This window comes from Ambystoma mexicanum, chromosome 3p, assembly GCF_040938575.1.
Source record: "Ambystoma mexicanum isolate Mex_15411 chromosome 3p, UKY_AmexF1_1, whole genome shotgun sequence".
NCBI classification, from domain to species: Eukaryota; Metazoa; Chordata; class Amphibia; order Caudata; family Ambystomatidae; genus Ambystoma; species Ambystoma mexicanum.
Genome location: NC_090925.1, coordinates 530,759,767 through 530,782,770, shown reverse-complemented (window position 1 = coordinate 530,782,770; position 23,004 = coordinate 530,759,767). Strand labels below are relative to the sequence as shown.

The window sequence follows — 23,004 nt, the reverse complement described above, 5'->3', positions numbered from 1 at the left end:
GGGCCTGTAAGGTTTAACTGTTTCTGATCCCGTGGGGCTACATATCCTTCTGGTAAGATACAAATCATAAAGCAGCCATTTTAGCCTCAACCTCACCATTTTGTTCTCATTGCAGTAAAGTTTAAGGCCTAGGACCAATGCACAATTTGGAGAGTTATTTCTGTGAAAACTGTTTGGTTGGTTGAAGGGATTTTGTCCATACCACCCAAACGCCAAGTTGCTCATCAAAGTGACCTCTAGACTCCTACTCCATAGACTTCTTTTCTACGTATGCCCTCCCTCCATCACGCTTATCTTAGTTCTCAGTTACTTTTGGTTTTAAGGGATGGAATTGATTAAACTGATGAACAATGCCAAAGGGCAATGTACAGGGTGCAAGCCCTGCACATGCACTCCAGCTTTGTTGCACATTCTTGTGGGTTTTCGCTCAGCAAATGTTTCGGTTCCATCCTCTGGAGGGTGGATGTCCCATTTGCATGGAGGTCAGGGGAAAATTGACTTGGAGTACAGAAGTTACTGCAGTGAGTATTTTGTACATCCTGCATCGGCTACAGCTGGGAAAAATAATGGACTAGAGATTATGGAAATCGTTACACTACTTTGTATTTATTTTCAGTTTGAAGAAAATATTTTGGATATCTGCTTTGACATTCTGGACAATAACTTGAATTACTACGCCGACCAAGTGATGGACTGTTCACGCAGAGGAGATCCTATCTACATTGGCAGGGTAGTGAGTGCTATGGTAAGTTTTCCAAGCTATTACCAAAAAAATAAAACATACAAGTGTGCAAATTATGCCTGTTATCTTTTATAACCCTTGCTGAAATGTCATAATTCATTAATTACATTTAATTGTAACGATCCCTAAATCAACCAATTCAACCTAAAAAAAGAAATTGTGGTTGTTGCATAGAAGTCACAACAACCTTAAATCGGAGGCCCCCCTTGATGTCAAATATGATGCCAACTATGATGTCAATACTCATGATACAGGCCTAGGAGTTAAGATTGCTGTCACTCCCAACACCTATTGATTTAATAATGGGTTTTATTACATTGAATTGGTTTAGCTTAACTATGTCTCAACTACTGTTTTTTCCACTGATTTTTGTCATGCTTTATTTTACCCCACATGTAGTAGTAAATAGCCATAGCCACTGGCCGCTTTTTACTAATTCAGATAAAACAGCATGTCTCACTTTGCCCTTCTTCGGGTAATTTGGCCATGCCCAGTGCCACTTTCCACTGTGGCACACTGGCAGGGATGTCATTTGGGGGTCGCCAGGCTGGGGGCCACAGTTGCAACCCCTGGGACACTCTTGCGACACCAACTTAAAAAAAACATGAAAAAAAATTGATTTTGTTTTTAGTTTTGCCCCAAAAAAAGGCTGTTCATGGTGTAGTGGGTCCTCCCGCGCCGGGTGAAGGCTGGGTTGGGGAGGCACTCAGTAGGGGTTGGAGCTGACCGTGACATGTGGCATATGTCACATGTCACGTTCAGCTCCAACTCCTTCTCCCTTGGCTTCCTTGCAGCTCCCATACAGGAACCAGGAAGCTCTCACAGCTTCCTGGTTCCTGTTTGTGAGCAGCATGGAGGAGCCGAGGGGGCCTGGAAGGAGGGACCAGAGCTGCAAGAAAAAGGTAAGAAGGCTTATTTTTGTAATGTGATGTGTGTTTTGCATGTGTGAAGTGTGCGTCAGATGTATTTATGTTAATGGTGGGTGAATGAGAAGTGATGTGATGTGTGTTTTTGAATGTTCTGGGTGGGTAGGTGTGTGCCTGTGTAGACAATGTAATGAGAGGATGTAAGAGAAGGTGTGAGTGACTGGTGGGTCTTTTAATGAGAAGTGATGTGATGTGATGTGTGTTTTTGAGTGTTCAATATGTGCCTGTGTAGAGAATGCAATGAGTGGATGTAAGAGAAGGTGTGAGTGACCGGTGGGTGAATAAGAAGCGATGTGATGTGTGTTTTTGAGTGGTCTGTGTGGGTGTGTGCCTGTATAGAGAAGGCAATGAGTGGATGTGAGAGAAGGTGTGAGTGACTGGTGGGTGAATGAGAAGTGATGTGATTTGTATTTTTTTTTTTTTTTAAACTTTATTTTATTGGTGCACACAAGCCAAACACATACAATACACCATTCCAGCGTAATTACACGTCAATAACGATACACAATCAGGTATTCTCCAATTCTGATTCTTCCGCTGCTTGTACCGGTCCCATATATTTCTGGGTCTGGCTATGGGTAGTACAGAGTCTATATACATTTCTTCAGTGTCATTAGTCCACAACATGTCTTTCTCCCAATCTGCCTTAGTTGGGGGGGTTACACTTTTCCATTTCAACAATATTGCCCTTTTGGCAATTAGTAAGCTCAAATTTAATAGTTTACGCCACAACGGGTTCATCTTCCCCACCACCCCCAGCAAACATAGCTTTGGTGTCCACTGGACAGGTAGATCCGCCATCTCATCAAGCGCAGCACAGACCTCCCTCCAGTACTCTTTCAATTTTATACATTCCCAAAGCATATGGTAGATATTTGCGCCTTCGGCATGGCATCTCGGGCACAATCCTGAGGTGGAGGGGTAGATTCGCATAAGCTTTGCAGGTGTGTAATGCAGCCTATGTATTATTTTATAGTGTATAAGCTTATATCTGGAGTTGCACAAAATACTTTTGGTCAGCATACATATTTGTGACCATTCGTGGTCCTCTATTTGTTGCCCCAAGTCTAGTTCCCAGTTGGTCCTGGACTGGTGGACCCCTTCCGGGCGTGTTTGGGTTATGATTTTATAGAGTGCAGCTGCTGTGACTTTTTGGGTCCCGCTCGTGAACATATAGCCCAGCCCCATATTTATTTCTGGTTCTTCCGGGAAGGAGGGGTAGGCCCTTTGCATGGTGTCTCTAATTTGGTGGTACTGCCATTTGTGTCTATTCGTGTTCCCCACTACTTCCTTTAGGTCATCCCATGTGGCAAATAGCCCATCCCGGAACAGTTGGCCGCACTGCGCAATCCCCCTGGAATTCCAGTGCAAAGCCACCTCCCCGTCGAGAGAGAATGGTGAACGCGGATCCCCCCATATCGGCATACTCGGGTGATACAGCTTGCCCTTGCCAAATATATCCGCTATCTTAGCCCATGCTGTGGTTGTCACCTTCGTGGGGTCTAAGGAATTATGGTGTTTCGGGGCTGGTTCCAGCATCTTATGTAGAGCCAGTATTGATTCTCTAGCTTGTTGGCCATGTGGGGGCGGCCCCGGGTCAATAAAGTTAGCGGCCCAGTACGCAGCATAGTAAGCCTGCGCCGAGAGGTAATATAGCTCCAAGTCCGGAGCCGCCAGCCCCCCCCCTTTGGTATGTGTTAGTTAATGTATTCCAGTTAAGCCTGGGGTGCCGCCCCAGACGAACAATGTGCAGGCACTCTTTAACTTGGAAAACAGTGCGCGTCCCGGCCAGACCGGGACTGTGTGGAACAGGTAGAAAAGTTTTAGCAGTATGATCATCTTAACAAGGGCTATTCTCCCCATTAGTGATATAGGAAGGGCGCTCCAGCGTTTCATTTTTGCACACAGGGAGTCAGACAATGCGTTATAGTTTAGCGCTTGTGTGAGCTGAGCCGTCCTCGCTATGTATGCTCCCAGATAGAGTATATGTGTGGGGCTCCATATGAGGCCGCATAGGTCACTGGGTTTCGTTGTATTTTTCGTGAGTGGGAATACCTCTGATTTACTAGGGTTGAGTCTCAATCCGGAATACCCGCCAAACCTATTCACCTCCGCCAATACTTTGCCCAGCGTGCGGTCCGGGTTCCTAAGATATAGTAAGATATCATCGGCATATAAGGTGATGTTCTGTCTCCTGCCTTCCAACCATATTCCATATGCGCTATAGCGCGCCCTGAGAATGTCAGCCAGCGGTTCTATCACTAGGGCGAACAGTAATGGCGACAGGGGGCAACCCTGTCGAGTGCCTCCCAACAGTTCCAGGACTTCCGTTAAAGCGCCATTGATTCTGATCCTGGCATATGGGTGAGCGTATAAGACGTGAATCCACCTCATGATATTGGGGCCAAAGCCATAGTTGCGTATCACCCCAAATAAAAAGGGCCAATAAACCGTATCAAATGCCTTTTGCATATCTAGTGAGACCGCTACTCCTTGGGTCTCTGGGGATATTGTTGCTAGAATCTTGTGGCATCGTCTGATGTTGGTTGCTGTGGATCTGCCCATAATAAACCCTGCCTGATCGTCATGTACCATGTATGGCATTAACGATGTTAATCTGGTTGCCAGCATTTTAGCGAAAATCTTCGCATCTGTGTTTATTAGTGACAACGGCCTGTACGAGCCACATTCCTCAGGTGGTTTCCCCTGCTTAAGCAATAGTGTGATCACTGCTTCCCTCGTTGTTTCAGGGAGTTCCCCTTTCTTCAAGGCCTCCATCCACACAGTGTATAGCCTGGGCACACGGAGATCGCTGAATTCTTTGTAGAATTCTGCTCCCAAACCGTCTGTGCCTGGGGCTTTCCCGTTGGGCAGCGTTTTTATCGCTTCGGCAATCTCTGCCTCTGTGATCGGGGTCTCAAGGGACTCCTTGGTGGCGTCAGCCAGAAGCGTTGTCGGAATTTGGGATAGGTAGGTGTCTATCTCCTCATCAGTACTGTCACATTGAGGGGAGTAGAGTTTCTTATAGAAGTCATAAAATACCTTCTTCACCTTAAGATCGTCAGTGGTCACTGTGCCATCTGGTAGATGTACGCACGGTATCGTTGTCATGCCTCTCTCACCCCTTACCATTCTCGCCAACAGCCTCCCTGGTCTTTCGCCTTCCCCATACCTTCGCGCCGCCACTGGTTTGTCGAAATAGCGGATCTCCTGATCCGCTGCTTCTTTGAATTCATCCAGACTGATTTTAATATCAGCGCTTGTTTTCGCTGAGGGGGAGTGTGCATATTGAGTTTGCAAGGCAGCTATCTGTGTTTCTAGTCGTGACAGTCTGCCCCTAATGTCCCTCAGGACTCCGCATTCAACAGCTATAGAGCTGCCTCTGATGCAAACCTTGAACGCCTGCCACAGTATTGCTGGACTAGACACCGTTCCCTCATTGATCTCAAAATATTCCTGTATATTACTAGCCATTGCATTTCTATAGACGAGATCTTGGAGAGCCAGCGGCTTGAACCTCCATGGTGGTTTACATGCCCTGATTCCGGGAGCCTTTATTGTTAGCTGTATTGGGGAGTGATCTGAGTACGTCCTGGGGTAAATATGTGTATCTGTAACCCAACCCAGCAACTCATTGTCAATCAGCCATAAGTCTATTCTTGAGTGCATGTCATGTACTGAGGAGTAGAATGTGTATTCCCTCTTGGACGGATTTAGCGCTCTCCACGCATCTTTTAGGTTGAGGTCAGACATGTGAAGATGTATTTTCTGTGCCGCCTTGGTGAGTGTCCTAGACCTTGTTGACGTGCGATCTAGGTTTACATCAAGGATGGTGTTGAAATCCCCCCCGCAAATTAAATGGGCAGTCGGGTAGTTTGCCAATTTCTCGAATATTCCAGCATAAAATTCTGGGTCATCTATGTTCGGCCCGTACACATTGAGGAGGACCATTTCGCTGCCACTAAGGGTTCCATGTAGTAATATGTATCTGCCTTCAGGGTCTATTTTGGAATGTATACATTTGAATTGAAGTGATTTATGAATAAGGATCGCCACCCCCCTCGCCCTTCTCGAGTAGGTTGTAAAATATTGATGAGGCCCCCAGCTCGGGATTAGATGTCCAGCTAGTTGGGGCCCTAGATGTGTTTCCTGAAGGAAAACCATTTTGGGGCCTAGCCTGTTTATGTATGCTATTATCTTTCTCTTTTTCATGTGGATACCCAAACCGCGTACATTCCAGCTCAATATTTTCAAGCCGTCAGTGTCTGGTCTAGCCATTATCTAACCACTGATTATGACCATTTCCTTGGAAGTGTAACCTAACTGTGTATTCAATAGTTGTAGTGTCGTAGGCTTGTGCGCTTTTCATTTTAACCTCAACTTTTTCATAACTAGTATCCCAAACCATCTGCCCATTCCCTCCCCCCTCCCTCATAGTTCCCCGAACTTTAACTATGCTTATTGATCCCACCCTCCCTCCTCCCAACATATAACGTGCACCTGCTACAGGGGGGGCTGTAGCGACCACCATTGCCCGGACCTCTCTTCGTCATTTCCAATATGTCTGGTTCTCAGTTGTTACTCTCATACATGTCAGCACATGCGGGTGGAGCTAGCATATGTGATAGTTCAGTTTAGTCTTAATCTTCCCACATGTGGGCCACCCGGTAGGGGGCCTTAGCTGTTTGCAGTCCCTTCTGAATCGGCACCATAGTAGCATTTAGTCTCTCGTATGTTTCATGAGTCTTCCTCGTTTCCAGGCCCCCCGGCAGGGGCAGGGATGTGTGTCTCGACAAAGTTTGCCGCCTCCTCGGGGAACGTAAAGAAGTATGTCTTGTTTTGGTGCTGTATTTTAAGCCTTGCCGGATAGAGCATGGCGTATTTTACTTGTCGTTCGCGTAGTAGTTTCTTTACTCCCGTGAACAGTTTCCTTTCCTGCTGTACCGCCATAGTGAAGTCTGGGAAAATGCGGATTATGTTGGCCTCCCATCTTAATTCCTGTTTCTCCCTGGCAGTTCTCAATATCAGATCTCTGTCTCTGTAGTTGAGCAGGCGTGCGACGATAGGCCTGGGATATGCCCCAGGTTTCGGTTTGGGTGCCAGTGATCTGTGTGCCCTCTCCACGATGAACATTGCCGACCAGCCAGGGTCCCCCAGTAGGTTACGGAGGAGGTCCTCCACCGCCTTCTCCATTGGCCCCTTTAGAGCCTCCTCTGGAACCCCGATAATGCGGATGTTGTTCCGCCGAGACCTGGCCTCCAAATCCTCACACTTAGATTTCACTGTTCCCAGTTCAATCGCCATTGTAGACACCGTGGTTTTCAACGCCTCAAGTGCGTCTTCTGCTCCGGAAATTCTTGTCTCCGCCTATGTAATGCGTGCTGTTGTCTTGTCTAGCTTGGTTTTAATGGATGTAACCTCAGCTGTTATACCATCCAATTTGACATTGAGCGCGGCAAACCCCTGCTGCATAGCTTGGAAGACCGCTTGCGGATCAATCATGGCCGCTTGCGCTGCCGGCTGTTCTCGTGGATGGCCGTCTTCAGACATCAAGGGTTGTGCTCCTTTATCAAGTGCCTTCGTGAATCTTTCAATGGATCCCTTCCCTTTCTTCTGACCAGGACGATTGGGCATTGTCTGTAGGGATTCTACTCCTCACCCCCCTCCTCACGAGGGTCCGGGGACAGTCCTCAACCCGCTTATGTGTGAAGCTTGTGGTATTTCCTCCAGGCTGATTGATGCTAACGCCGTTGCCTGAGAGCACGTTCCAGTTCCTGCCACCCCACCTATTAGTTGCTTTGTCCTCCGGTACTGCGCCTATGTGTCCGCTGTGATCGCTGTGACCACGCTAGCCCCCAACAGGGAGCAGCCCCATCAGCTCCACAACTCCTCTGGCCCCAAGTTCTTCCGTATCCTCTCAGCGTGTTGGGGTGTGATGTCTGTGATAGTGGTAAGCCATATCGGAGTAGTCGGCCCTTATCCTGCACGTGAGGCTGCTGGCTGTTGCAGTACTCCCCCACCGCCAGTGACTTCCAGAGTGCCGCAGGCCCGTCGCCCTCAACGGCCACCGCCCCCGAGGGCCACTGCCCACCAGCCCCCTCCAAATGTGCCTTCGTGTCTGTGCCCAGTTGTCAAGCGACTACACTCGAGTTAGCCGTGGGATGTCCCTTTGGGGGGGCCTTTCGTCGCCGGGTGTCCAGGTTTATTGAAGGGATGTGGTATGGAGGGACGCGCCAAGGGTGGGCGGGAAGGGAGAGCTCCCCGCTGGCCCTCCAAACGGGTTCCTCAGTGTCCCCAGATGCGCGTTAGTGCGGGGAGGCCCAATCCCTTGATACAGATCTCCCACGCGCCCCGGGAGCAGCAGTCCAGCCTGGCACCCGCGCCCTCCTACCTTGCCGGCCGCGGCCCTGTCTTCGATCCTCCGGCTCGTCTCGTGCCCAGGCGGGGGTGGGAGGGGGAAGGCCAGCGGGCGCTCGACGGCCTCCGGAGCGCCCGTGTCCCTCACCCGGCCCGCTGTGCCTCCTCCGCGTCTCCGGCAGCCCGCGCTGCCTTCGCCGGGCTCCTCCCCTCTTCCAGCAGCGCTCTGGGCCGTATGATCTTTCTCACGGCGCGGTTCTGTCAATTTAGCGAGTTTCTTCACGGGACTTCGCTTGCAGTTGGTTGAGGTGTTGCTTTATCAGTTATTCGCGTTTTTTATGCGAACCAAGTCGAATTATTCATCGTATTGGCTTCCAGGCCTTGGTCGTCGCAGGAGCTCACGCGAGTGCGACCATTCCGTCTCGCGCGCAACAGCGCCCCCTGATTTGTGTTTTTGAATGCTCTGGGTGTGTGGGTGTGTGCCTGTGTAGAGAATGCAATAAGTGGATGGAATAGAATGTGTGAGTGACTGGTGGGTGAATGAGAAGTGATGTGAGGTGTGTTTTTGAATGTTCTGGGTGGGTGTGTGCCTGTGTAGAGAATACAATGAGTGAGTGGGTGTGTGCCTGTGTAGAAAATGCAATGAGCAGATTTAAGAGAATGTGTGTGTGAGTGACTGGTGGGTGAATGAGTATGCATGTGATGATGTGTTTTTGAATTTTCTGGGTGGGTGTTTGGGTGCTTGGGTGTGTGTGGCACCTGTGTAGAAAATGCAATGGGTGGAGGTAAGACAAGGTGTATGATTGAGCGACTTGTGGGTGAACCAGTATGAATGTGATGGCTTGTTTTTGAATGTTCTGGGTGAGTGGGTGTGTGCCTGTGTAGAGAATGCAATGAGTGTATTTAAGAGAAGGTGTGAGTGAGTGAGTGACTGGTGGGTGTCATCGTTGGTACCACTGATGACCCTTCACTTCACTGCCCCCAGGTTAGAGTGAGACTGCAGCATCCAAACATGGCCCTACGGGCCCCTAGAGACTGGAGGAAGAACCCCAGGTCTCAGTCCTGGCGCCTTTGGCGCCAGGCTCATTACAGTAAATAAGGCAAGGTATCATGAATACTACATGAAAACTACCTGAATCCAACAAGGAGGCCTACTCTACAGCCTTGTTCCCCCGGGTGCGGCTGGCTATATAAGCCACGCCCCGGCTTAAAATCACGCGTCGCGTTATTTTGCAACTCTGCAGCATAATGCTCACCGTGTACGGCTCTGCTTACCTGATCTTCAGTCCCGAACCCAACCGCCGATCCATAAGGAAAAGAAGCAGATAAAGAGGAAGAATAACAGCGCTTACCTGCAAACTAGCCATAGGATCTTGAACAGCATCCAAGCAGTCCACTCGATCTTCACTCTGACAGCCCACCGGAGCCTGCAACGTCAGAACAAGAGAAAACACAAAGACAGCAGGTTAGCATCACTCATGTTCACCCCAGCCCGATGCTAGTGCTCATGCACTGGAACTTACCTGTCATCCTTGCCAGTCTCCACGTTCTGGGCACCGCATCCATTCTCCTATGGGCGAAATCGGCCTGCAGCCCCGCTTCACGAACTGCAACTGTGGAAATAATAAAAGAGACACAGTACATTAGTTGGGCATAAGGTGAACACTGGAACAGAACATCAAAAGGAAGAACAAACACAGAGATAAAGGACAATTCCCACCTTAAGAAGCATAAGGTGAACACTGGGAAAAGAACGTCAACAGAAGAACAAACATGGAAAGGGAGGATAGAGACAGAAGAGGATAAGTGTAACATAATTAAGGACAATTCTCACCTTAAGACTGCGAAGCAAGAGTCAGAGTCGCAGCCGGTCTGGACTCGACTCGCAGGCCCATAGACCAGTGAAGCAACTAGGTCCATTTGTCGCCTGCGTCCATAACGGCACCCCTGCATAGAAAAGCAGGACAGAGAGTTCATCGTTCATAAATCCAAGGTGAGAGGAAACCCTCAGGGAGGGAATTGTGAGCAGAGGGCGGTGGAGGGTCACACCAAGAATAATTCCTAACTGCTTCCCTCGCCCACCATAGGAGCAGTTCCCCCAAGGTTGACCATTGACCAGAGTGACTCCAGAAGCAGTGCAGCCACGCCAAGCATCGTTTGGCATCCCCGAGGAGACCAGGTGAGCGTAACAGTGGGTGAATGAGCATACATGTGGTAGTGTGTGTTGGAATGTTCTGGGTGAGGTTTAGTGTGTGCCTGTGTGGTGAATCCAGTGTGAGCAAGTGCGAGAGGCGATGTATAGGTGAGTGACTTGTGTGTGAAAGGGGATGCATGTGTGTGTAAGGCTCTTGGAGACCTGGGATCACTGGAACATTGTTGACACATCCTTTATTGGCTTTGCATGTTTTACTGGTATTTTTGGGCAAAGGCAAATTCATCTCTGCCATTCCCTGGCTAGACTGGCATTTTGGCACAGTCAGTCTAGCCATTGTTTACTGTGGCATGACATTTATTACTCAGCATCTTTAAAAAAGCAAGCATACGTAGTGTTACCTCGCTAGACAGATGTTTTGGCGTAGCGGCCTGTATATTCTTCACTGTAGCATGACTTTTTATTAACTGAGCATCTATGATGAATCAAGCAAGATAAGTGTTCTTGTGGGTCTAGACTGGCTTACATTGGAACCAGTTTGGGCAGGTTTGCCTATTGTGACATGTCACTTTTAATGGCCAAACCAACAGGAGTATGTACTTACATAGGAGTACTGGCATATATTGGCAGAGCCAATTTTCTGCCCGTGCCAGTAATGATACTATAGAAAAATGTCTTAAAGCGAACCTAAGTGTCTTATATGGAAATACTAGCATATGTTGGTGGAGCCAGCATGGAAATGTATGGGTACAGCCAGCATACAAATGTTTTTTATACTGGCATATATTGCAGGGACCAGAATGATAATGCATTGGGAAATGCCCTGTGCACTTTTGGTGACTTGCATCTATTGTACTTTTTTCCATGATTTACCCTACACTTTACAAAACCGATTGTTGGCCTTTTACCCACATTGTTGGCCTTTTAACCAATTTTTCCCAGAAAGTGTGCTTTGTAATGCACCATTTTAACCCATTATTAAAAACATTTACCTATGTCGCGGTTTGACATGGCGTCATAAGCAACATTATGTCTACATTATATTCTCATCACGATGCGAGAGGTGGGAGAAGCGTCAGCAAGCATATACGCGAGTCCTTCAGGCATCTTGCGTTTCTGCATTACTATAAAGGGGCCTATGTAAAAAATAACAAAGATGCGCGTCAGTGGGTGTCTCCGTCACCTACGTCATAGTACTGAATATGTTCTTCGTGTAGGCTGGTGCGTGAGTGACCAGTGTGCATGGTGGCACGTGTGTTCTTGTCAGTTGGCTAGGTCGTTGTGGCATCTCTAACAATGTGGGTGTTTGTTGCTTATGTCTTAGTCAAGTTCATCCATGCCGCAGGTGTCGGCTTGAGTGGGACAGGCTGGTGGGCATATCCTTATGTACTTGAACCAGAGTATTTTGTCATCTGGTTTATAGGCGAACTCGTCTCGTGGTGGGTGCCTGGGCCGCAATCCTCTAGGCCACGATCGCGATGAGATTGGGTGGAGCTTGTTCTCCCATTATTCCACTTTAGTCCCCCCTCTGGTCGACTTGTCGACCACAAACATATCCTTTTCTTTATCTCCTCTTACTCTCCATATTTTAGTTATTCCACCCAAGTGTCCATAGTGGTTGACATGGTCCTCAAACGACCAGTACATATAAACACAGCTTCCTCCTGGTTTGCAGTATACCCATCTTACAACATAGCTCCTCCGGTTTCTTGGGTTCTCCAACTTTACAGATGGTGGGTCCAAGTGGTTGGTGATGACCTGTTTGCGCAGTTTCTCTCTTTCCTTTATCATCACGTCCGTGTGCTGGTCATCATCAGTTGGCATCAAGGGATGCATGCCAACCATTTCGATCATTTCGTCTGTAGTGCGTGCCTTCCTGGCCGTCCAGAACCTTATTACAATCAACACTGCTGCAGCCAATATTATGCATCAAACTATCACTTTCAGCCCGTCTGACAGCCATGATGGCATCCATGACCATAACAATGAAAACCAGCTAGTATCCTTCTTCACTCCTTTACTTTCTTCCATCATTTTGGAGTGCATCTGGGCCAGTTGTGATACTGCTTCAGTAAGTGTTCCGTTATCTGCATCGTTAGCAGGAATAAATGTGCAGCATGATTGTCCTATTTTTGCACAAACTCCTCCTTCCATAGCTGTGAGAAGATCCAGTACATATCTGTTCTGGAGTGCTACCATTCTTACCACTCGCAGCTCCTCTTTTATGGCGTTGAATCCATTTACTGTTGAATTAATTGTCATCATTAGTTCCCATCTGGTGATCTGAAGCCATTTTGCATTTGCATATGCTTGTAGTCCTGGGTGCATTATTGACGAGAAGAACATTGCAGCCCTGCTGAATAATCTATGTTCTGGTGGGATGGAGGTGAGTGCTGTTTCCGACCTCCCCCACAGGTAGTTTCCTGTCAGGGGTTCTCCTTGTCTTTTCATTCTCGTTAGGATGTTATTGTTGTTGTTGTTGTTCTCTCCCTCTTGTGATTGTACGGACCTTCTCTTCCTTTTGTTTCCTTCGTCCATTTTGGGGAAATTGGCCATGTTCACATGTTTTTTTGGCACCACTAGTGATGGTACATTGATGTGTACCATGGTGCATATGCCATTCCACAAGGAGGCAGGGTGTGGTATGCTTTATCTCCGCAGGCCCAATAGTGATCCATTATTACTGCCGTTCCAGCACCCCCCTCTGGTAGTTCTAACACGCTTCCACAGTTTGTGTTGTATCCCACCTCCACATCTTCTTTGTGTTGGTAGCATAGCTTGGGTGCGGTCAGCGGTAGTATGCTTATTGGGTCTTCATCCTTCTCCATCCATGTCAGCATCGGTACATATTTGCCCCATGTCGTCCAGCATCTGTCGTTGTATTCCTGTATGGTGGTAACATTTTCTCTTGTTATCATGTTGCTTCCAACCACTCCTATTTCCCATTCATTGTTCATGTATATCTTCGCTGTTATTGTTATCAGTGGTCTTTCCCAACATCCCTGCACACCAGGAACTTCAGTGGCGTACCAATCACATGGCAGGTATTCTAGCGTTACTTTCTTCGTTTCTCCTTTATCAGGGCCACTCGTCATATATCTGAATACCTCAGCGTGTAAGCTGCTCTTATGGTAGCTCAAATATGACTTGAGGAAGTTGTTTTCGTATGGGTATGTGTCCCTTGTCTCCCACTGCATCCTCACCACCGTTCCTTGAAATCGTCCTTTCGTTTGGAATAGTGCCAGATATATAATACATCGCGCTGTCTTTTCCTGTATTTTTGTGGCAACGAATGTCCTTGAAGCGCTCATGGCGTATGGGATCAATGAGCACACATAACAGCTATCTTCTGTTGTCTGCTTACCGATTTGGGTCATGTGTTTTTACCACATGTTGTTTGAGACGTGTGCTGAATCTGTTATGTAATTATCAATACCTTTGTTGTCAGTACATGTGCTGCGTTTAACTCTACTTCCCTTACCCTTAGGGTTGCTAGTACCACCTGACGTCATACCTGTTGCAGCCGTAGGAGGGGGCATGTTAGTTTTGGCTGCAGCCATAATATTGATAGCATAACTTTTCTGCCAAACAGAGGCAGCCAACAGACCAGTGATGACCAACACTCCTATCAGTGTTATTACAAGAGCTAGTCTCACCGGCATTTTGCTCTTACCTTGCTGCAGTCCGGCAGCTTATTCTTGCGACGTTAAAGGTGCCCGCCTGAAAATCCTCAATATGCTGGTTATTATTGTTAGTTGTTGTTATTAAGCTCTCCCTATCAAGTAGTCGTTCAGTGCCCAGGCGAAGAGCTGTTCCCATGCTTATCTTAGAGATCTATCTCTTAGAGCCAGTAAGTGCTCGTGAAGATGGGGAAATGATTGTTCTATGGCCAAGACAAATGCTGTGTAATATACGCGTACCCTTCTTCTTTTTAGGTACTTTGGCCTTCTTATATGATATACAAATTGGTGTGATAGGGCTTCAGGGGTGTTATCATCCGTGGGCAGCATCTACTCCTACGCAGCGCACACTGCTAGTTACTTTATTTTCTAAACAGTACAATTATATGCGGTACCTGCATGTGCGAGAGAAAAATAAAGAAAACATACAAGTGTTTTATGTGTGTGTGACATCCAAGTTTGTTATACAATGTCCTTCAATCGGTGGTGGCCTTGGAGGGGGGGCTGGGGCTCGATTGGGCAGAAGTTTGTTTACTTTGTGATCTCGTGACCATGCGGTGGGCTGTGGGCAAGCGTCCAATGTCTATGGCAGTGGTTGTGCCTGGGGAATTTGGGGGATGGGCAAGTGTAGTGATACTATTGTCCTCAGCGGTGGTCGATGTGTCCTTTTCTGTAGCTGACGCTGTTGATGTTGTCGTTCTTCCAATGGCCCTGTCCTTAACGCTAGGGCGGGTCTGGAGTTTGTAGATCTTTACGTCGTGTAGGTGATTCCAGGCGCGCTTATCCTGCAGTTTCACCGCTCTGGGAGCCACCTCCTCTACCAAGTGTGGTCCGGTAAAGCGTGGGCCGTTCCTTTTTCTATTGAAGTTGCGGAGAAGCACATGGTCACCTTCAGCAATAGTGCATAGTCCTTCCTTTTCCAGTTCCTTGCTGGTGTCTTCTTGTTGAGAACTCTTCGACCCGCCCCGCCTGCGCTCGAGCTGTTGAGATACAAAGGCGACACTAGTAATCAAAGAAGACACATATTGATACATTTCGTCACCAAGAACAGTTGCAGTGTTTTCATAGTCCGTGAATGCTCTTGATGGTGGCGTTAAAGGAAGGCGCATTTGACGTCCTGTCACCACCTCGTGGGGAGTGAGGTGGTGATCAGACCCTGGCCTATTCCTCAGCTCAAACAGAGCCAGCGGAAGGCAGTACAACCAGCTCTTCTTAGTTGTCTGCTGAATTTTTGTGATCACTTCTTTCAGTAGGCCGTTCAGGCGTTCACATATACCGTTGGCCTGTGGGTGGTATGCACATGCAAATTTATGTTTAATACCCAACAAGGATGTGATGTGTTGAAACATTTCATTAGCAAAGTGAGGGCCGTTGTCCAACTGCAGCACTTCGCAAACACCCCACCTGGGGAAGACTTCTTTCACTAAAAATTTAGGTGCTCTGAACGCATCTGCATGTGAGCAGGGTCCGGCCTCGATCCACCTGGAGAATGGACATACCACTACAATCATATACCTATGTCCTTGACATACATTGATCATCTCAACGTAGTCAATATGAAGGTGTAGGAAGGGTCCCTCGGGCTGGGGTATAGTACCTTTTATCACTTGAAGCGTGTGACCGGCCGTAAACTGTTGGCATGTGAGGCAGTTGCTAATAAAATTGGTGACATGGGAATTTAACTCGGGGCAGAACCAATCTTCCCTAATTCGTGCTGCAATCACTTCCTCTCCTGTATGTGCTGGATGATGGAGCTGGGCCAGGGCTGTGTTCAACAGTGCCAACGGCATGACCACATTTCCGGTATTATTTTGACGCCATAGTACGTCTGTTGGGGATGTAGTACATCCTCTTTTCACCCATAGTTCCTTTTCTGTCATTGGTGCGGCTGCCTGTAATTCCATTATCTGTGTTGCAGGGAGATGAGTGTACCCTTCCTTCATCATCATCTGTCTTGCCATTCCCCTCCCTCTCCCTCTCTCTGATTCTGGGGGGTTCCATAGTTCACCAAAGTATGCTGCAATTGACTCTGCTAGTAAGAGGGCATGTTGTACTGGGGTGCCATCAGCTCTTCTAAACCCTCTTCTCTGCCATTTTATCAGCCCTGAGTGGACGGTTGATGTGACATATGCGCTATCAGAATATATGGTAACTCTTTTGTCAACACTTTCCTTCAACGTCAAAATCAGCGCAACCAATTCGGCTGCTTGAGCCGAATAATGCTGTGGTAATTGCACGCATTTCACCGGGACATACATCAAATCTTCTGTCATTTTTACAACTGCTGCCCCAGTTCTCCTTATCCCATCACCTTGGTCTATTGTTGACGAACCATCAATGTACAAAATCTCCCCCCCTTAAGTGCATCCTCCCCAACTTTTCTTGTGCATGAGTACATTTCAATAGTCTGTGTGCAATCGTGAGCATAATCACCTTCCTCAACAACTTCCGCTATAAACCTGGCTGGGTTTACGGTACTGCATCTGACAATTGACAACTCGGGTCTAGATAAGATGATCTCCTAACCTGACGCCCTCTGTGTGGTTAGTGTGGACTTAGGCTTATTCAAAATTGCAAATAGCGCATGCTCCACAAATAGTGTGGTGGGGCACCCCATTGTAATCGATGATGATTTCTCCACCGCAAATGCAGCTGCGGTGAGACCCTGTTCGCAAGGGAAATGTCCTAGCATAACAGGGTCTAAGTGACCACTGTAGAACGCTATTGGCTTGTGTCCCATGCTAGTTTTCTGAGTCAACACTGCTTTCATTACTGCTGAGTCGCAATGTGAAAAGATGAAGAATTGCCGTTCGTAATCTGGGGTGGCTAGTACGGGAGCTGTGGATATGGCGTGTTTCTACTCATCAAACGCCTCCTTCATTTCTCTTGTCCATCCTAATGTCTTGTCCCCTTTGTGTGCTTCTCTCAATGCCTCGAGCAGGGGTCCTATGTATGAGCTGTAGTCAAAAACCCATGCTCTACAATAGTTGCATAAGACCAGGAACTGCTGCAGTTCCCTCACCGTTTGTGGTTGTGGCGTGTTGGATATGGCTTGTGCTCTTTGTGGTGCAATTTTTCTTCCGTGCTGGGATATTAGTTGACCAATGTATAGTACCTGTTCCTGACAGTACTGTAACTTTTCCTTGTCTACCTTGTACCCCTTTTCAGCCAACACTGTTAGCATTTCGCTGAGTCCTCCCTGCACCTCTCCTCAGTTGTGCTGCAAATTATTATATCATCAACATATTGTAGCACCGTACTTTCCAATTCAATGTTCCTTAAATCCATCTGTATTACTCTGTTGAAAATTGAGGGTGATTCGCAGTACCCTTGTGGTAACCTTGTGTGTTTCCATGTTGTGTTCCTGTATGTGAAGCTTGTCAAGTCTTGTGAATCTGGGTGCAGAGGTATTGAGAAAAAGGCATTTTTGAGGTCAATCACGGTGAACCATGATGCCTCTGCCGGAATTCCACATAGTATTGTGGCTGGGTTTACTGCTATGGGGTATTCTGCCTCTACAATGTGATTCAAGGGCCTGAGGTCCTGTATGAAACGCCAAGACCCTCCTTTAGCCTTGCGCACTGGGTACACGGCCGTGTTACATGGTGACTCCGATGGTACCAATATGCCATTATTTATCAGGGCCGTTATGGTTTCGTATAAACCCTCGTCTGCCTCTTTTGATAGCAGGTATTGCTTCACTCTAGGTAGTATTGCACCCTTTTTCAGCTTTATTTTTATTCCTCTGATACTCTTTATGCAACCCACGTCATAAGGACTGGTGGTCCACAATGATGCTGGAACCTTAGCCATATCTTCCTCGTAAAATGGTACTGGATTAGATGCTGGTGCCTCAAGTGCCATGGCCATATTCTGTGCCACTTGCTTGTATGTCACTCTTAGCCAGATGTCTATACTCATAAATACCATCTCTCCTTCTCCCCTGTGTTCTGAAAAGAGCTCTTCATCAGACACCTGGGTGAGCCTGCATCCCTCAGCCAGGGCTATCACTGCTCTCCATGCTCTCCCTTCCCTGTCTTGAGCATGTACTGCGATGTAATCGGCAGTTGCTATGATACTCTCGATGCTCACCGAAATCACCTTCCCCTCTGGTTCACTAGCTGGTGTCTCAGGCCTGAACAAATATGCTGCTGGTCTCCTCCAAATCTTTCCTTCTATCCCTGGCATCCATGCAAATGCCATGTCTGTTCCGTACTGGAACAGCTCGCCATCCACAGGCTCAGCTCGAGCTACTGTCTGGCCACAGTACGCTTGTAGTATTTGTCGTGCAGTAAGCATGTTTATACCTGGTGTGGAACAAATTATGCCATTCTCCGTGAAGGAGATTGTCATATTTAACCTGCTCATTATGTCCCTTCCAAGTATGTTCACTGGCGACTCCCTTGAATACAGGAGTGGGACAGACATGTCATAATCTCCTATAGATAAGGAGATGTCATCAGTAAAGGGAACCAACCCTCTAGCCCTAGAAAACCCTTGGGTGTTCATGGCTTCACCTGACAGTTTAAATCTACCCTCCCTTATGCAAGACCTGGTTGCCCCATTGTCAACGAGGAAGGAGAATTTTTTGTCACCTATCGCTACCTCAATGCGTGGTTCCTCCGCACTATTAGGTGTTATCGACAGGATGGGACACACCAAGGACGTCTGTGGGCTGTCCTATTGTGGGTACAGTGACTGACCGCTTCCTGTGTAAGGGTTGTGTCCCAAGATAGTCACCCTCCCCAACTGTGTTTGTTGTAGCTGTCTATCGATGGGGGTTAATTTATGGTCCTGTATTTGAGTGAGCTGTTCCACTGGTTGTACTTGGTGTTGTTGTGTTATTGCAACCTGTTGCTGCATTGGTGAGTATGTCTGCAACTGTTGTTGTGTTGCTAATTGCTGCTGTGTGCTGCTCTGTTGTGTTCCCTATGGTTGTTGGTAACCTTGTTGCACCCTAATAGACCCCTGTGGTCCTTGCTCCCCCCATGCTGGTGGGGAGGGTCTCATTCTACATGTACGCGACATGTGTCCTAACATTCCACAAACCCAACATACAGGTGGTTCCCTCGTCTGCCATGGGAAACTCCCTGCATTGTCTTGGTACCCTGGTTAGCCATTGTGGTAGTAACTCCGAAATCCTCCCTCTTGCTGTTGTGCAGGTTGGCCACATCCCCTCCCTCTCATCATTCCCCCCCTTCCCCTGGTGTTGTTATAATATCCATTTCCCGGTAGCATATACCCTCCTTCTATGGGAGCCGTGTATGGTGGGGGTGGTGGCATCTGTTGTGTTATAAGTGGTGGTGGTTGTGGTAGTGGTGCTATTTGTAGTTGTGAGGGATCCTGTGCAGCCACTACTTGTGTGGGGTTTGGTGTCATTGTTGTTGGTGTAGTTATTAGTGCTCCTTCCATTGTATACTTAGTTAGTTTTTTCTGCACCAATTTTGCCTCTTCTGCTTTCCTATCTTCTTCCTTTTGTTTCATCTTTTCTTGCCACATCCTACAATGGTGTACTATTGTTAATTGTATTTCCGTCCAGGCCTTAGCTTCCATCCCCACTATCTTCTTCAGTTGTTTTTGTACTGCCTCCGGAAGCCCTTGTATTAGTATTTGGTAAAAGATTGCCGGTGTCTTGTCCCATTGCTCTCTAGTTTCCATGCGCCACTTCTCCTGAATCTCCTGGATATAATCAACAAGATCTTCGTTCTCACGCATCTTGCATGACGTAATTGCTCCTATATCTGATGTGTCTGGATACTGTACCCTCAGGGCTTGCCATAATGCATGCCTGCAGTTTGCAAATGGCGCCCCGTCATGTGATGTGTTTGTTATTGTAACCCCAGGGAATCCTGCTCTCTTCCAGATGTCGTCTGCCGCGTCCCCTAATATTGATATTAATAGGCCCTTCACGTCTCCTACTGCTAGCTTCTGTCCTGCGGTCTGTTTTTTCATCTCGTATATCCATTTTCCCGCTCCTCCACTTTGTGATGGGAGCCTGCACTTTATATTTTCCTTATCGGCATGCTTCCAAGGGACGTATTGTGGTCTAACCCCTCCCCTCTCCAACAGTGGCATTAAATTGTGTCCCATCTGTCCCCCCAGTTGTCGCGGGGTGGAGTCCGTTATCGCCTCCTCTTCCTCTGTGTCAACTAGATCATCTGTCATGTCCATATTACCGCTGCTTGTTGTACCTTCTCCTTCATTTCTCCCCCTTCTCCTATTGTTTTCTTTATTTACTGCAGGTGTGTGTGTCCGTTCTTCCTGCCTGCGTCCCGGGAGGTCTCTAAGCCTGCCGGCGTATGGGGTGTGTTCAGGAGCGGGTGTGGGTGGGCATGTTGGGCGGAATGATGCGGGTGTAACTGCACGTGTTTGCCCTCCCGCCACTTCTCGTTCTTGCTCCTCACTTCCCTTCACTTCTTCCTGCATGCTCATGGTGATTGCCTGTTTGAGCGTGTGATATACAATTTGTCTAAGCTTTCCCTACCGCCGCTTCTTCCGTCTCCCCCCACTCCCTCTTCTTCCTCGCTGCAAAATTCATCCAGGAGCGACAACCCCCAGTCTGTCCTTTTCCCCCTGATCGTCACTGTTTTTAAGTCTATTAAATCCATTCCTTTTTGTTCTCCTTTACCAATTGCTCCCCTTTGCGCTGATGTTGTAGCTACTTCTGCATCCCGACGTACATATGTTCTTACCCCACTCCCCCCTTTCCTTTCTCTTCTTTCCTCTTCCCTCTTCTCCACTATTTCACCACCTATTTCCTCTCTTTTCTTTTTCAATTCCTCCATCACCTCATTACTTACCTTCTCTTATATCCTTTCTTCCTCTCTCCTCCTTTCCCATCTCTTTCTCTCTCCAATATCCTTTCTATTACTTTACCTTCTTCGTATTTCCTAGTGCTCTCAGAGAGTATTTTCTTCTTCCATAGTTCCATTTCCTTTTCTTTCTCTTCTTCCTCTCTTTTCGTGTCACGCTGTGCTGCTCGCGATCCCCTTTCTGCTATTGCCTTCATTCTCTCTGCCTCCCTCTTCCTTTCTTCAGTTCGCTCCTTCATTCTCTCTAACTCATCCCTACTTTCCTTCCTTTCCCTCCTTGTGCCTCTTTCTCGAGCTGTTTAATCAGTGCATTCCGCTCATCCCGTAATTCAGCCAATCGTTCCTCCAACATCTCCTCCTCTTCTTGTGACAGCTCCCCTTCTCTCGTGTTACCTTCCTCTCCTTTTATTCCAGTGCTACCCTCGTCGTCCTTGTTTATTCTCCTTACCACCTCTTTTTCTTCTCCCGTTAATGTCCCCCGCAACTTTAAAAGAACCTGCGCTGCTACCCACTCGTCGTGTCCTATATTTGGGATGGGTTCTTCGCTGTTCTTCCCTTCCCTTGCGCGCACCTTTGTGCAAGTTGGGCCTACCGTGCTTGTCACCTCCTCCCCCCGGGTAGCTACCCGTAGCTGTATATGGTGGTGGGCTGTACCTGGGGTTCGAATATCCCTCACCTGCCGTTAGTTGTTGCCTTGCTGCTTCTCGTAGCTCCGTCACAGGATATAACCCACCTTCCTCCTTCTTCACTAATTTCACTAGGGGCATGTCGTCGGTCCCTTCCTTCTTTACTTCTACTTCATGTACAGTACCAGGCCTTTTGTCCCCCTTTCTGTCTCTTCCCGCGATCTGTGCGCTACTGGTCTCCTTTTCCCCGTTTCCCTCTTCCTCCTTAATCTTCTTCCCCTCCTTTGTTTCCTCGTCCCCCTTTTCTTCTGCCGACCCTTCCACAGTGAACATCCCGGTTGGCCCTGGTCGGGACCCCTGGAACATCCTCCATAAGTTAAATACCTCCACGTGATGCGCTAACTTCTTCCCTTTGTATGTGTTATGTATGTGTGTCAGTAGTGAGTGTTGGACATATGGGTCGAAACTACCGTTAGGCGGCCAAGGTGTTGACATTTTGTTATCTGTCCCTTGTGTCCATTCTATGCTATATTTGATGAGTTTTTCCCTATGGGGTGATAGTGTTTTACAAATATGCTGGAGGGGGTAGTCTGGGTATTCCCCCACCCTCCTGATCCTAACCCGTATGACATGGTTACACTGTGTTTTTAGCTCCCTTCAGTACAGCTATCGTTACCTGGCCACGTAGTTTGGGTACTTTGACCGTCCACTAAAAGAAAAACAGCCAAATATAGCAATTGCAAATATACAGTCCTTTTCCTGTGTTTGTTTTCTTCCTTAATACCGTTACAGCCCCCTGTGGCCACAGCGCACAAAGCCCCCTATGGCTGCGTGCCCTGTGTGACGTGCTTATACAGCCGTCCCACTTTGTCTCCTCCCCTCCTCCTTCCACCTCACTCAGTGTGCCGGCATTCTCCGTGCACGGTCACTTCCCCCTTTCCACCTGTCCCATATTTGGGGTGGCCGGCGGTCTCCGCGCGCACCCCTCCCCCCGTCTACTTCCCTCACCTCTGTTTCACTGCCCTTGACCTCGGTTTAATCCCCACCACCCTTCAACAATGCAATGTGGTCAAGGTGTCCTATGAAGGCCCTACGGGTGACGTCACCAACCTCTTTCAACAACTACCGGTAAGATCTTTTACACTTCAAGAGAGTGCGCAATAAGTTTGAACTGCTTGTCCCCGTTATCCCCACAGCTGTCCTCTTGTTACGCCCGGAACAAGGTAACCAACAATACACTCTTATAATCGGACTGCGCACACTGCGTCGCTTCGCGTGTGGCACGCCCCTTGCCGGGAGGGCTTAACCAGCCAATTATCTTCCGTACTCAGCAACAATCTAGCTACCTCCTACAGGAAAACGTCATCTATCTATCGAGTTTCACTGCTCGATCAATAGGGATCCTCATCGACTCATTGATCGAAAACGCCAATTCGTAGGAAAGCCACACACACACACACCCTTTACAGGTGGCCACGACCTAGGCCAATCAGTGTCTACGAGTAACCGCACGTGGTGCCTTCTGGCTCCACCCACACTTCTTCCGTGACGTGGTAGCGGACGGCTCTCGTGCCTGTCCCGTTACCACTCACTTCTCCATCAACACTAATTGATCAATTCTACGCTGCACACTTTAATAACACCTTCCGCCGCCCTTGTTACAACTCCTCCCCCCGCCCTTACAATCTCACATTGCTTGTTGGGTGTGA

The 23,004-nt window shown here is 48.0% G+C and overlaps 1 protein-coding gene across 2 annotated transcripts in view; it reads left to right on the top strand.

Moving 5' to 3' along the window:
• LOC138580591 (protein-glutamine gamma-glutamyltransferase 6-like) overlaps positions 1 to 23,004 on the top strand; it is a 282,038-nt gene that overhangs the window by 90,706 nt on the left and 168,328 nt on the right. For both annotated transcript variants that reach the window (XM_069651253.1, XM_069651254.1), the window contains one exon: positions 617 to 745. In XM_069651253.1, the coding sequence (XP_069507354.1) occupies positions 617 to 745 (129 nt within the window). The remainder of the gene's footprint in view (positions 1 to 616; positions 746 to 23,004) is intronic.